The 16,119-nt window shown below is 42.2% G+C and overlaps 1 protein-coding gene across 1 annotated transcript in view; it reads left to right on the forward strand.

The window, feature by feature from the left end:
* The window catches only part of RFX3 (regulatory factor X, 3 (influences HLA class II expression)), a 174,290-nt gene that overhangs the window by 91,768 nt on the left and 66,403 nt on the right, over window positions 1-16,119 (forward strand). The window contains exons 5-6 of the mRNA XM_006881317.1: window positions 6,296-6,477; window positions 10,011-10,130. Of these exons, the coding sequence (XP_006881379.1) occupies window positions 6,296-6,477; window positions 10,011-10,130 (302 nt within the window). The remainder of the gene's footprint in view (window positions 1-6,295; window positions 6,478-10,010; window positions 10,131-16,119) is intronic.

Here is a 16,119-nt window from a genome sequence, read left to right on the forward strand (position 1 = left end):
TCTGTTTTCTTTTCCCACTAATATCATGCCTAGTGCCTAAAACAGAGGCTGGCATGTAGTGGGTACTCAACAAATGTTTGCTGTATGAATTAAATGCAAAACACAGGGGATGAGCTGAAGCTGCCCATCCCTTCCGTGTTCTCGACTGCCCTTGTGGTTATGTACGTGTGTTCCTTCGGAGCCTCGTGCACGCACTGTACTGTCGCCTTTGTCGTCAAGCATGCCTCAGTGGGGTGTTGTGAGCATGATGGTCACACCCTCAGACCATGGCCATGAAAGGACGGCCCTCACTAGCGGTCTTCAGTTTGAAGAAGACACGTTATTTTCTCCTCCACTCTCTCTAGCTAAGACTGCCTTTATTCATTGCCCTGTATTTTAGATTTGTACTTTTAACTGTTTTTATGTGATTTAAGCTATTAATATAATATTTTATTGACACACTTTCTGCTCTAATTTGTTTCCTCCACAAAGACACTGTATTGTTGTTGTTGTTGTTGTTGTGTACCGTAGAGTACAGCGTAAAGTCAGAACCTTCCCATAGCTGACCCGCTGGTGGGTTTTCAGAGGCAATTAATTGCATGGGTGATTGCCCATCCTTCTCCACGGAGTGGCAGGTGGCCTCAAAGCACGTGGATCTGGGATTGCAGTGCAGCTTCTTGCCAGTGCGCCACCAGAGCTCCCCGAAGATACTGTAGATAAATAATTACTAGTTAGATTCATTTAAATACAGTAGTTTAATTAGCTTCAGTAACCGACTCAACTTTACATCATACTATTTCTCAGTTATAAGCAATCTAAATTTTCACTTAGTGATTATGTTGACTCAACTTGGGGTATTTTACATTATAAACTTGAATTCACAGATGTAGTTAACTAATTGTTCTTGGAATGCCTTTAAGCTTTTATATTTTTAAATTCCATTTAAAGTTGTCTTTTAAAAGCCTTTAGGCATTTATTTTATATGCTTTTGATAATCTAGCAAATAATTGTTAGGTAGCTTTTGCAACAGGGTGTTTTTTTATTTATGGTTTGACTTTTTTGCTTCTGAAATATATACAGCTCAAAGCAAAACCTTAGTTTTTACTGTATTGTAAGTATAACTTAAGACAGAAGTAAGACCTGTCAAAATGCATATCATCAGTGAACTGAGCTTAAAATGAATCGTAAAGGATAACAATCCTTCTGGGGGGAAATGCCAAATGTTACATTTAGCTGTTAATTGGGGAGTGCAGCTCATATGTATATTTTTTAGTTGTCAATCAGTAATTCCCTTTGGGAAAGTAGGAACTGTTCTCTTCAATCTATCCTGATTACTATAGATTAAATGCAAAGGTTGAAAGATGTAATTATGTTGGTTTCCACCCTTAAATGAGCTTATGTTAATTCATTAGTAGAATAATTAGCCCTTAAAAGGTAAAGGTTAAAAGTCCTTATGGTATTTTATTGGCTTTTTAATCATAAATATAAACATTTTATAAGATGTAAGAGTGCAAAAGAAATAATAGTTTAATGTGAAACACATTATATTTTTTGTGTACAGATAAATTGCATTAAGGATAAAAACCCAAGAAAACAATATCTCGTGTAGTGGGCATTTTCTTTTCTCTTAATGTAAGCCTTTACATTACAATTAACTTCTAAATTTCCTTCAAAACAAAGTTAAGGCTTGCTTATACCTTGTTTCAGATTCACATGTCTGATTTACAAAGTCATCTTTGTGTCAGAATTCCAGCATATAAAATGCAGATGCCAATCTCCAGCTAATGTCAATGTCTGTCCTCGTTCCGCTTCCCCTGGCATAACCATTTCTAGGACAGCTGTCCTTGGAAGGGGAGTCAAGTGGTTGGCACCATTGCCCAACAGGGGCAGGTGAGGCTGCCACAGTGCCGTCTTCACCTTCATTGTTTTTACCTCCACTTCCTTTTGCCCTTTAAAGTCATCTCTGATCTGGAAACAGAGTAAAAGTCCCTCCATCAACTGAGGAGTGGGGCAAAGGAGAATAAATGACCTTTGCTATCAACCCAAAGCACCACGGTTTGAATCCCCCAACTGCTCCACAGGAGAAGGATGGACAGTCTCCTCCTGTGCAGTTTAGTTCCACTTTAGTGTACCACAACAGCTGCCAAAAGTAGAGGCTCTGAAATGTCCACATTGTGAAATTTTTTAATTGTTTAAATAGACTGACAGAGAGAGAACTACATTGGCCTAGTGGACAGAAAGTTATGCTACCCACCCAAGGTGAGTGACTTTAATCCGAGGCTCTCAGGCCTAGTTTTAATTGTTTTTGGTCATCTTCTAGGTGGTATAGCCCTGATCTGTGCATTGCTGTACAGAGGTAACTCATGGTTGCTGTGAAGCTGAACACTGTGACACTGATGTGTCAAATGTGATAATGGTTACCCATGGTGGACAGTGTTTGGTGGAGCTCCCTAATTAAAACAAGCTTGGAAGCAAGAGTGGCAGCCACTTCTGAAATGGCTTGCCTCCAGAAACTGTATGAACAGTACTCGTTCATAGGGTCACTATGAGTCGTCTACTACTCAACAGCACCTAACAACGACAAATAGACTAATGTTTAAATAGACTCAAGGTTGTAAAAGAGAAAACTGGTTTAGAAATGAAGAATCATTAAGAGTATGATCTCTGCTAGGAAGATTCGTTTACCCAGCCATGAGTTGAGTTGTTTTGACTTGTTGGTCATTTCTGAGGACCGTGGAGCCAACCTGGTAAAGGCCTTATCTTTGTTCACATTGTTCCATTTGAGCACGAGGCTTTGAAGGACTGTAAGACAACTTTTTCTGTCTTCATCCCCCTATTTCTGAGAAGATAACTTCTTTGATGAAAGTTGTCTGATTAGCACTCATTCATGTAACAAGAACCCTGGGCTCAGTGCACTGAGCTTTTTTGCATTAGTTCACCTTTTTATAAAAGGCACTGTATGTTAGCACCCTTCACATATTTCACTATTGAATTTTCCTTTTTTATATATTTTCTTAATATCATTTTTATTACTTGGTTTTGCTTTTCATAGTCATAAGGAAATGTTCAGTGCTCATTTCTAGCTATTTGTCTTTAAAGTAAGCGGTGCACGCAGACTGGGAGATGTTGGAGGTACTTTACAGACACTTCTTCATTTTCTCACTGGTTCATTAAACTAGCTGTTTTCGTTTGCTTTATGTTCTATTCCAAGTGTTTCGTAGCACATCATTTTAATTACTTGTCTCCCTTTGACTACAAAGTTCATATTATAAATTGGGTTATTTTCTTTTTCTGAAAAAAAGTGAATGACCTCTTCAATGAAGATTTCCCAACTAGTGCCATGGCGCCTTCATTAGAAAAAGAGGAGACCTGAGGGCTGTTTGTTCCCTCAGCTCGACCAACTCATCATAGTTTTTATGCTTTTTATTATTTAAGAAAATGAATATATACAGGTTTAACTTTGCTATTTTAAACTTACAGGAGTTGACTGTACCTCACTTTTGAATGAGGAGACTTCAATAGTTACAGAAATTATTACTATTTTCTCTATAAAATATTTAGTTTTTAATGTGTCTCCTTGTGGGGATTCCCCCCCCCCCCCCGGTTTTTCCTTGCATTCCTTGGTGTCAGGGACCAGTATTTCTTTCTGTGATATATAAAGAGTAAAGTAGGCTGTCGGTTCCTGCCCAGTCCACGTTGCCTGTAGTCTCCTTCCCCAGGGCTGCACCAAGCTGTTCTGATGATGCTCTCCCCTGAAGAGATGTAAGTGTGTTTGTAGGGCTAAAGTCTAAAGGTTGTTTCCCTCTGTTGCATTTGTAATCAGAAAAGTCTGAGAATTTGAAAGCAAAGACTCAGGACATCCAGATCCACTTGCAGACCTCAGTCTCAATAACTTGATTTCTCCATCAGTTTATCATTTTCACACCAAATGACTCTGCAGGAGCATGAAAAGAAGGTTACAGAGGGGTCTTGTCGAAATAGTTCTTTTTGACCCATAGTACTTTCAGTCATTCTAAAAAGAATGTCTATTTTATGTTTGGATCCATGTGCTTCCCGGGTCATTAATCTCTGAGCTGTGGACCAGCAGTGTTAGGAACTGACCCCTGTAGAGCCTGTTGTGTTACAAACTCGAGGGGTGGACAATGGTTTGTAATAGCAAATGACTGTTACTTTGTAACTCACATCAAAGCATAATGATGATAATTGTTTTATTATGTCAGAATTGTTTTACTGTGTCTGAAAGTGTTATCTAATATTTTTATGCATAAAAATATACTGTATACTATTATATGTTAAGATAAACATTTGACTAACATCAAATATGAATACCTAATTTGTGTACAAATTCTCTTTAAAGACAAATTGAAGAATGGAACTTGTCCCTAATCCAGGGGTTGTCTGTGTCTACATATGCATGTAGTCTGTAGAGGTCTTCAAGTCTTCCTAACTGAAACATTAATTTTATTCTAAAAGCCCTCTACTTGGCTTAGTGGCCATATCTCCTATGGCCCCTACCACTGTGAGCCTAGTGAACTAAATTTAATTGTATAAACAGTATCAGGGGCTCTGATAGCCTAGTGGATAAAGAGCTGTATTGCCACCCCAAAGGTGTGCGGTTTGAATCCACCAGCTACCCCCTGGCCGAAAGACATGCAGTCTCCTCCTGTGAGATTTACTGCTTCTGAAAACCCACTGGAGGGGCTGCTTCTATCTTGATGGAACATGACAACAGAAAATATGCATTGGAAAATTCACTTGCATCATTAAAAGTGGTAATTTGAAGACTACCACTTATCATTTTCTTGTTCTAAAAGTCTAAAAGCTCAGTTTTAAAATTTGACTGCCAATAGTAGGCTGTATGGGCAAGATGAAGAAATGTTTCTGTTTAGTTGAATTTCTAAATCCTAATTTTTAGGATTGGCCCATAAATTCTAAAGGATGAGGTAAGAGCCTCTGTTACTTATATTTGATTTTAATTCCATTTGCATATCAACAGTTGCCTATCACAGCCTCTTCAGTATGGTGTGGAAATGTTGCTGAGACGAGTCAGGTGAAATACTTGGCAGTTACCCATGATAGTTGATGTGAGGCGAATGTGATAACCACTACACTGCGGAAACTCGACTTGATGTAATTCCCAGTACAGACATGAGCAGCAAATGAGAGTTTAATCTCGAGCCCTGAGTTATGTGTTATCCAAAGAAAAGAATTTCTTTTTCAAAATTAGGTAACTTCCTTTCTTATGTCAAGTAAATAATTTCTCTTGTAAATAAACAAAATATTTTGCTAATGTTGCAATACAATAGTGTACACTTTCATTATAATTTTTGTTTCTTACATGTAATCCCTCTAATGGTTATGTAGTTTTTAAAGGATACACACAATGCCATGTAAGTTTTTTGAAAGTGTAGTGCAGAATGAGGAAAGAATCCTTTACAGTGACTAATGTAAGTTGTTCTCCAGTGTCATTGAAGAATACATCTTTGTGACAGAAAAATCCAGACTGTTGTAGTACATACTGCTTTTCCATTACATCAAAGTCTTTACTCAGACTTAGTGAATCTTTCCTTCTGGGGAAAAAGTTGACTGAGTTTATCCTTTTTCTTCCTGAAGAATGTACCCCAGTAGACACTGCCATTATTGGATTACCTTGTGGTAATTTGAGATAAGTAAATTAGAATTCTATAAAAATGTATCGACCCTGAATTTAAAAACCTATCCAAATAGCCTGCTGTTGGAGTGTTCTAACAGACCAGCATGAAAGGCATGTTGTGTGCCAGGCTTCCAGGCTTGGTGACGTGTTTTATTCTATAACCATTATAAATTTATGGCCAGTTAATGGGATTATTTGAATTCTCCAAGGAGGTGTTTGTCTCCACAAAAGCAATCAATATGGAGAAAATTAATACATCTCTACATGTGCTTAAATCTTTGAAGAAACGGACATTGCCTGAGCTCAGAAAAGATAGCTATTTCCAGCGTTTCTAGAAGTTTTCGCAGCCAGTTTGCAACTGGGCTTTGCAGTAGAATAATTTATACAAAAAGAATTGGTGCAAAGGAATCTGTAGCACAGTAGGTTAAGTGTTGGGCTGTTAACTGAAAGGTTGGGAATTCAAATCCACCCGCTCCCTTTCGGATCAGCAGCCTTGGAAGCCCGTGAAGGGTGGCCTGGAGTCGGAGGTGACGCACCAGCAGTGGGTTAGACTTGCTGAAGAGCCTCGGTGTGTTTTTCTCCCTGATGTCATGTGTGCAGTGTGTTCTGTACTTTGCTCAAGTGCCTGGCTTCTGTGTGTTCACTGTGCCTTCTTTACACCAGCTCCAGTGGCTCTTGGACAATTACGAAACAGCAGAAGGAGTGAGCCTTCCCAGAAGCACCCTGTACAACCATTACCTGCGGCACTGCCAGGAGCACAAACTGGACCCGGTCAATGCCGCCTCTTTCGGAAAGCTCATACGGTCCATTTTTATGGGGCTGCGAACCAGGCGATTGGGAACTAGGTTAGTACTGAAACCTAAGCTCACCCGCTGAGCCCTCTCGTCCCAGCTGTATAGGAGGCTTGTATATTGTTTGAGCAAATGTACTCGATTACAGATAATACATAAAGCAAGCGGAAGTGCCAGGGAAAGGGAAGGGCATCCTCCAGTGAGCACTGTGAACCCCGAGCGCTCAGGAGTGAGCGGGACAAGCCCTGAGGAGAGAGGAAGAGAGACTTTTCCAACACACCCTCCCATAGACTTGAGCAAACTGTCAGCCCCAGGATTTACAGACAGTGCTTTCAAAAGTCCTTTCTGTCACGTTCTTCTCTTTGAATGTGGTCAGACCAAAGGCAGTGGATCAAATTATACAGCAAAAAGAAAACCCAGCCCCTTCGGGTTCTTGGAAAATCACAGTAAAATTTCTTTATCAGTAATGCTTGTGCTTGACTAGCAGGACACAGCAAAGCTGAATGTGTTCACTTCATTCCTGGAGATCAGTTACCACTCACTTTGTAAAACTTACAAAAGATGGGACTTTGCAGTCCTCTGGGTGGCATATAATCTTCTCCTCTTCATTGTGAAGTAGAACACATGGGCAGGTGAGCATCTGAAACAGGTGAACATGCGTGCAGGTGAGCGTCTGAAACAGGTCAGCACGTGGGAACCAGTAAGAGGAGGAAGACGGTACGCGTCTCTCTACTTCTCTTTCTTTGGAAATGGACAGAAGTGGTTTTACTAGTCAAAATAAGTATTGAGGATTTTTAGTGGAACATCATTTTCTCATTCCATAGTTTTGAAAAATCAGTGTAATACACATTTTAAGTATGGACAGAAGATATAAATGACCTTGATCTCCTAGATCTTAGGGAAAACAGAGCTAGGAGAAGGGATAGATAAAAACAGAGATGTTACATTATGGTGTTAGGCAAAATACCTCTCACTAGTTATATATAACAGCTTCATAGTATTCTAGCAAAGAGTTTTGTTTTCTTAATGAAATAGAAGCCTCAAGAATGGCCTTCAGTATAAATTTATACTGAAACCAGAAGTGAGGTCTCAGCTTTAAGAAGCTTCTGGGGTCTGTGTGTTCTCAAGGATGAATGCTTCCTCCCAGGTGCATTTTACCTGATTACACACCTTTACATCACCAGAGATTCTGTTCACCCAGATGTTTATTTTTCAGTACTGTATTTTAAACTGGGGAATTTGATTAAGCCTATTCAAAGTGGAAGAAGTTCTATCAGTCCCTTGAAAAGAGATCTGTGTTTCTCTAGTAATCACCACCAGCACCCCAGAGCGGTGAAATCGTCGTCTGGAGAGCTGACCTCCTCTCTGCCAGCTGATGGCACCGTAGTTGTGCATATACTGTGCCAATATTTTGAAACTCTGGGCTTTATTCAACATTCTAATAGCTGCATTGTTGTGTTCCTTTTGTTACTGAAAGGAATTTCAATGAGTCCTATTTTGAAGTGCCATTCAAAGCTCAGAACACATCTTCAAAGTAGAAAGGGACAAAATTGGGGTTGTTTGGCATTGTGAATGAGTGCAGTCCCATAGTCTAAAAGTACATATTGTACTACTGCCCTGTTCACTTTCTGATACAATGTTCTTCTCTTCTCCCCTCCCCCTCTCACTGTGTAACAATTATGTCTCCTTTTCCTTTTAAAATTACATGCAGTGTTTGCAATTAGGGATGAAAAGCAGAGCCTACAAGAACAAGGAGAAAGGAAACCCTCTGGGGAAAGTTTAAAGAAATGCTGCAGTTCCGAATCTAGCCGACCACGAATGTGAGAAAGCTGGTGCCATAGGGTGGAACCAGCACAGCCTCCACCTCGCTCACTGCTCCATGCCCTTCCCGTGGGTTCCCAGGGAACAGGGGAACACTATCACAGATAGATGAGACCAAGAAAACCCAGTCCTTTTTAAAAAAGAAACCCACCCAAACTTACTCACCCTTCATTGACTGTCTAATGACTTCTCAAAAAGAACTCGACCGTTTCTCAGGTTTTTAAACCAAAGCCAAAAGTAAATAAGTGAAACAAAACAACCCTGTTTATAAATGAAGGCAGAGGCGCAGGCCACCATTATATGATGTTGGAGAGATCAGGGAGCATGCTCCTCTCAGTGTTCCTTTCTTTGGAAACCAGCAGGCGAATTTTTGCTAATCAGTCCAGGATGAAAAGAAGACTCAGATGAGCTTTCCAGCAGACTGGAAAGAAACCCCTCCTCTGTCCGTCGGATGTTGCTTTGGAGGACATAGAGGAAGTCCGCTCCCCAGCTATTTCCTGACCCCCACAGGACAAACAGCTCTTCCTTTTGTTCCCATTTCGGTTCCACAGTTATCACCTCCTCTGACCTCTGCCTGCCCCCTGCTGCCCCGCGCCCTCCAGTTGGCATGAGCTGGTCCTCAGTGTTCTTTCTAGGGGGTTTGCTGCCTTCTGCAGTGGCGTCAGAGGCCAGATCTAATCTGCACATGGAACGTTTCCTTCTAGGTGTCTGGTGACAATCATTTTTCCACTTCTGCTGTATTTTACTGGTGGCACATAAGCATTCAGATGCCCTGCAATGTTTTTGAAACCAGTGCTATTATTTATAAAATACTACTTTAATGTCTTTTCTAGCCTCTAAGGTTCATTTAATGCATAGTCTTTCATCTCGGAAGTCAAATTCTGCTCTATTTTTACGTGAAATATTTAATCCAACACTCCACTTGCATATCTTCTTGTAAAGACAAAATGGAAACTATACTGCTGCCTTCCTATATATAGAGCGGTGCGAAACTGTTTTATCTCTGAACACATTTACATATTTAAAATGTTATTTTTGCAAGATTTCGCAAATTCCATTCAGAGCAAAACTTTGTCATTTCTAATGGCAAACAGAGCTTTTCTCGTGCATGTTGGGAAAACTTGTGTTCCAGGGTGGAAATTTGCCATCTTCTCAGAAATATTTGCCCAGGTCTGTTGTGACACAACTCCTTCAGCAAAGCGAGAACAGCGGGAAACCGTGAAAACAAGAGATTAATAAAGTGTGTCTTAAAGTGGATAGATTTAAATGCCTGCTTTTTAAAAGTCATAAATCCTTTTAGGTCCCAAAATACGAAGTAATAGACTTCACCACACCTTCTTGCAATGATAACGGTGTCTTCCTTTGCCATCCCTGAAGTCCAGAGAATTAGAAAAACAAGACACTTAACCAAGACAATAGAATTCTGATTCCCTCCACCCCATAAATGTAATCTGAAAACTACTTTGCAGAATTACTGTTTTGGTGTGCCACCTTTATCTTCCCCCATAACCTCTTCTAAACTACTGTCTAGTAGAAAATAAAATGTAACTTGAATGGACAAAGTGGACTGTTTGACTAATAGAAAAGTGAAAATTTCTAAGATTGCTTCTTTCTAGGGCCGAGCGCTGATTCAAACGCTGAACATTAGTGTGTAGCCTTTAACTAACCTTTTCCCTCCAAACTTGAAGTTCAGTGGCTATTCTGTGCGATTCATGTTGGTTTGACTGACTCTTTGTGTTTTCAATGTTTGTTGTTCTTTCATGAAGAGGAAACTCCAAGTACCATTACTATGGGATCCGTGTCAAGCCAGAGTCCCCTCTTAACCGCCTACAAGAAGACATGCAGTACATGGCCATGAGGCAGCAGCCCGTGCAGCAGAAGCAAAGGTAGACGCGGCAATGGCAGTGCAGCGGATCTGGGCACAGCGTTAGGGGCCGGGGCGCCTTCCTTCTCAGCAAACACTCAGACGCATGAGGACGACATTGCTGGCGGCGTGCTGTCACGGCAGGCTTGATTTAGAATTTCTGCCCTTCTGTCCGGTTTCCCAACCCTTTCCAGTCATTTATCAGGCAGCCTGGTGGACCCTTTGAGAGGTACCTGGCCACACCACACTGCTCATACAGAGAAACGACGCCCACAACATTACAAGGTCCAGACCGAGCCCAGCACTGGGTCCCTCTCCTTGGTGCCCCGGGGCATCTCCCGTCTCCCTTGCTTTGCTCACATCATCCGTGCCTTTCTCTTTGACATAGTAGGAGTTCCGATAGAATTCTAGGGATTTCTCAACTTCATAGTCAACTGTAGCTGTCAGAGCTGTTGGAGATTCCAAGGCCTCATGGGTGGATGGATAGATACAGGTCTTGGAAATGAGAAATACCAGCTACTCTGGTTCTGTAACCTGGTGACAATTGAAGTATTAATAGACCTATTTGTCCAGTGGATTCCCAAGAAGCCCAGATTTCCATGGCCCCACCAGCATCCTACAGAGCCCATGGTTAAGTATTCCGTTGTGACTTATGTCATGGTTTAGAGTGCGTAAGTTGGAAACCTCTGTCAGTGTAGCCCAGCTCAGCGGAGCATGTAGTATGAGGTGAGAAGGGAGACCTCCTCACAGGGAGTGATTGCAACCATCTGTCGCAGCACAGTGGCCTGGAGTGGGGATCTTTTTGGGCCAGCTCTCCTCCATGTCACGCCATAGCTTTCCCCAGAAGCATTCACCCCAAGTACTTGCTGTATAAAGAATGGAGTGACTCTAGTCCCTCCTTGGTCAGCAAGCCGTGGTGAGTCTCTGCCCTGTCCTGGACCCTGTCTACAAAGGTAGGTCAGGACCTTAGCTTGGAAGGATGAAGAAATTAGAAAGAGAGCTCATGGTGAATGGGGGGGAAAAAAAGCCAATGCAGTCTGCTAAGTGCCGATAGAAAGATTTGTCCCAAGACATTCTTTGCTTACAGAGGGGTTTCAGCCCAGCCCGGAGATGGAGGACTTGGGAAGGGAAGGTCGTCAAGCAGAAGGGAAACTGGAGATTGTGCCCAGAGGGAGAGGCTGGAGGGACGTGGGTAAACAGCCCATCCTTTGGTGAAGCAACTGTCTTAGGAGGAGCCTTGAAAAAAGGGCTGAGGAATTGGGTGCAAAAATGAGGTTTAAATGATCCGTTGCATCATAGATGAAAAGACTTGGTTGTATGTCAAGCTAGCAAGTGTATGTGTGGTACGTTTGAAACTCAGTGCCAGGGCCCTCCAGACTGTCTTCTTGGAAGATTCCTTTTTTATTTTGGATCCTTAATGGGAAGAGACTAGACTGAGGGACAGTGATTGAGACTCATCATTTGAGGCAAAAGTGATTCAGATTCAAGAGTTATTTAGTATTACTTATTAGATGTCGTGATCGCTAGGGTCTCGGCTTTTTAACCTCTGGTGGTCTAATGGTAAGAAGCTGTGCTGCAATCTCAAAAGCAAGCGCTTCAAACCCGCAGCTGCTCAGAAGGAGAAGGACGGGCAGTCTCCTCTCATTCATTTACTGCCTCTGAAAACCCGCTGGAGGGTTGGTTCTGACTTGGCCTTGGTGTGTTTGCTTGTTTGATTTGGGGAGTTTTTTTAATACAGCCAGTGAAACAATGCAAGCCAGTAAACAGTCTATCCTAACTGAGTTCCTTTAAAGATGGGAGATAGAATTGTCGTTGTTGTTAGGGGCTGACGAGGTGGCTCCTGCTCGTGGCTGCCCTGTGTACAACAGATCACGGAGCTTCCCGTAAGTTGTAGCGATGAGGTGCTGTCGTCTTTTGTCACTTTCCATGCCAGTGGCAGTGTTCATTGTTTCACTTTGTGCCGTGATCTCTGCCCTCTTGCGTATCAGTGACCTCTCACAGCTGAGCAGATAGTGAGAACAGAACTAGGAAAAGAAATCAGAATGTTACTCATAAGGAAAATAATCAAAATCGAGAGAGAGAAAAGGACGTTTGATTCAGAAGTAACATGCTCTTATCTTTGCTTGTGAACCAGAACTTGCCAGATCTCATCCGAGGTAATGGAGCCCCTCGCCTGCTATGATTCAGGGGTATGGAATCTCTCCCCTCACCCCCCAAGCTTTCCTGGATGCAGACGCATTAACAGGACGTTCTTAAATACCAGGGTTGGGCTAGGTAACCAAGGCCTGGAACTTTCTAGAGTGTCCTTTGGAAACAGATTCCCGAGTTACAAAGGTTAACGAGCCACAGAGGGCCTAAATCTGCATTTACTAGTAATTGCTTTCAGAGGTGACAAGGAGGTAGTTAGGAAATTCTGCTTTCTGTAGTTTGTTACAGACTTTGGTTTTTTGTGAAATTGTGTCAGAGAACCATCGTAGTGTAAAACCTCTGTTTTCTTTCTTTTTTTAAAGAAAACAGCACATGGTTTGGACAGTTGCTCTTGGACCACAGTCTTGCTGAGTGAGTGACTGAGGAGGTCTAGTGTTGTTCACAGCAGCTCGCTGAGATGAGCTGGCGGGTGGCAGGGGGCTTCTGTTGCCTCTGAAGGAATCCGTCCATTGGCAAGCTGCGGAGACTTTGACGGAGCCAGTTACCCGTCGAGGGGGTGGGGGGGACATGTGGCTGCTAGAACCAGCGTTCTCTTCTGGAGTCTGGATAGAAAGTGTTACTTGAAGACTTGCTGGAAAACAAGGAAAAAAGTAACTCATCATAGCATTTGTTTCATGGCCTTTAAAAATGGTGATTCTTATGCTCAAATGATTCTATCCAATACTTAAAGTTCACATAAAATTCTTATCTGCCAGTGTCTTGTGAAATCACAACCAACGTATGGAAGATTTGACGTATTTTCTGGCAGGTACTCAGCAGTGTATTGTAGAACTGTGTGGACGATACAGGGACAGGGAGGGTTTCATTCTGTCATTCACAGGCTAGCAGGAGTTGGAGCTCACTCCACGGCCCCTAACAACAGGTTGCTTAGAGATCGCAAAGGCTTGTTCTGTGTATCTCTGCACACATTTTACAGAGGGTAAGCTTGCATTCCCTTTGTGATAAGTGAGGGAATTCCAATTGGGCAGTGATTGCTTTACCAAGTACAGGTAAGCTTTCACAGGTCACACGTGTAAATTCTTCCTCCAGCCATTCACCTAAGAGGAAAAAGCTGATTCGAGCCCGCTTGGTTTACCAGTGATCGCAGGGAGTGAGTGGTAGCTGGCAGAGGGAAAGCATCAGCAGTCAAGGTCTTCCGTCTGCTCTTGGGTTATTCACGAAGGATTCTGGACACTCAAAGAGAGGGGGACAGATAGACTGAAGCAATCCAGTGCCAGGCCAGTGAAGAGTCCAGTACAACACCAGGAGATAAGGCTTGTCATGGTGATGGCCTGAACGGTGGTGACCACACAGAGGAAATACCCTGGGTGTCCTGGAAAGCAGGAGAAGGTGCAACGGAGTTGCTGTTGTTGGATTTTGGTTGTTTTGTTTTGTGGTTTTTTTGAATTATCATCTGTTGAAAAGAATTTCTGCACTTGAAAGAGATAATCTTGAATTGTCAAGAAAATTCATCCTTGGTCTAATATGCTTCCTAATTTAAGCAATAAGTGAGGTTCCTGTACAGCGAAAGAGATGATTCGTCTCTTTCAGCTCTTAAAAACTGTGCAAGAAATGTTTGCTACACTTGATTTGTGATATCCCAGAGGAACACATGGAGAGTATCGGCAGGTGTATTTTAGCTACTTTTCCAAAATCCTAGTGGAAGAAAGTCCCATATTTTGACTCATATAGTTAGCTGTGTTTGATCTCATCAACCATTCTTATGATAAATCTGTGTTTATAATTTCCTCTAAAAATACATACCATGGACCAGTAACATATAGTATATATTATCACATTATAAAAAGGTATCAGAGGACAGTTAGAGCCCAAAGGAAGAGGTCATCCATTCTTTTGATGAAAAAACTGAGGCCATAAAATGTAAATAATTTACCTTCAATCATATAACAAACCAGGCTGAGAAACCAGACCTGTTTTCTTATTGATTCCATTTTTAAAGAGCTAAGAGAACCTTGAGACCAGGTTAATCCTAGTACCCCTCCTTCTTGGAAATCTAGAAATAACAAACTCATGAATTTCTTGGCTACAGCAAAGTTTGAGGCATTTCCGCTTTCTCCTCAGTTAATAACATATTTGTCGAGTGAGATCTTCATTCAACATTCTTGCTGAAGACCAGAGGCATAAAATTTAGACATATGGAATAGGGGCCCAAATCGCACTTTGATGAATATGTCCCCAAAAGTTGAGAGACTGGTCCCTTCCCCAGAATTAGATTCTGTGAAAGAAAGCCCCTTTGCGGCATCGAGGGTAGAGAAATGGGAGTCAACAGGCAGGCAGAGTGCTCTAGAAAGGCTGCTTTGACTTTGGCCAGGTTCCTTTTCATGAGGGGGCAGGAGGAAAGGTCAGACCACTTGTCCTTAAAAGCCATTCTTCATTCAGGCATCCTAGACGAGTGGGAAGCACCTGAGAATCAGAAAATAAGGGCTTTGAGTATGGTCTTAGTTGGGACTTGGTGAGACTCTCCTTCATCTGCAGAAGTGAAATGAATAATAGACTGTCTCACAGATGGTGTTAAGGGTCAAAGAGTTCTTTAAAATATGTAAAGGTTTTACAACTAGAATCACGCAAATATAAAATAACAAGTTGTTCTTCTCATTATTGCCATAACTGTGTACAACAGGGAAAAATCGCTCTCGAGGAGGAAGGGTGTCTGGGAGGAGAACGAAGTTGGTGTGTAGGCAGGCTGGGCTTCCCTGCCCCTCTACCCCCTGGGCAAGGGGATGTTAATAGTTTACCTATCCTGACAAATTAATGTTCACTGTGTCTTGGTAAAGAATTGTGCTGCCATCCCGAATGAATCCGATTTGACACAATTTGGACCCACCAGCTGTTCTCAGGAGAAAAGGACAGTCTCCTCCCGTGTGGTGTTCTGCTCTGATCGCCCCCTGAGGGTCAGCTGAATCGATTGCAACTCAGTCTTACTAAGAGCAGTGGCACAGGAGCTGTCCCGCGTGCAGTGGGCATGTTTGCTATTGAAAAGGAGCACAAGTTATCATAATTCTGTAACTGTCAGTCCTTCCACATCCATGCACAGGTAGCAGTAGTCTCCACTTAACACCTCTCATGAGTGTCCATTGAACGTGTAACATGAGAATGCTGGATCTCACTGAGCAAGTACAATGTTATTTACTGAGAGAAGGCTGGAGCCATCAAACTTTGCCGTATCCAGGAAGTTCACTGGTTCAATTTGACCAGATCCCTGGGTAAAGGGCAGGAAGGAGGGTTTTATTATTGCCCTGGCGTCAGCTGGAGCCAGCTTGTCACTCTTCAAGTAACAGGGCCTTCTCTCCAGAGTGTGTTTAACTGAAAGTGCTGGTTAGGGATAAAAGCAGGGTGATGAAAGTCTTCTTGCATGTTAGTAACAGGAACATAACCCGTTCTGTACGCTTTTCTATTAACCATGCGTTACCCTGTCAAGGGAATTCTATGATACTTGATTATAAGCTTCCTGAGATCAAGATGTCCCCCCTGTCTTGTCAGCTGTCTGTCCTTAGCACCGTGGAGAGCACCACGCACGGTGGCTGTGTTCTACAGTTGTTCAGTGGATGAGGGCCCACTGCTTTAGTGTTCAATGATTGCAATTCTTTCCTTACCCTTCTCAAATTTCCCACTAAAGCTCATGCCTTTAACACAGCACCTCACATAAATGGACCTTCTTTTTCTCCTCCTCTTGCCCAACTATAGAGAGACAGTCACTATAGAGTGGAATCATTAAGTAAGACCAGTACCCAGAGAGCTTCCCACAAGAACTGATGAAGTAAAAGAATGATTAGTAACCAACAGAGTTGTGGTGGTGGTGGTGG

The sequence above is a fragment of the Elephantulus edwardii genome, unplaced genomic scaffold, assembly GCF_000299155.1.
Source record: "Elephantulus edwardii isolate Elephantulus edwardi_28Jun2011 unplaced genomic scaffold, EleEdw1.0 scaffold00014, whole genome shotgun sequence".
NCBI lineage: Eukaryota > Metazoa > Chordata > Mammalia > Macroscelidea > Macroscelididae > Elephantulus > Elephantulus edwardii.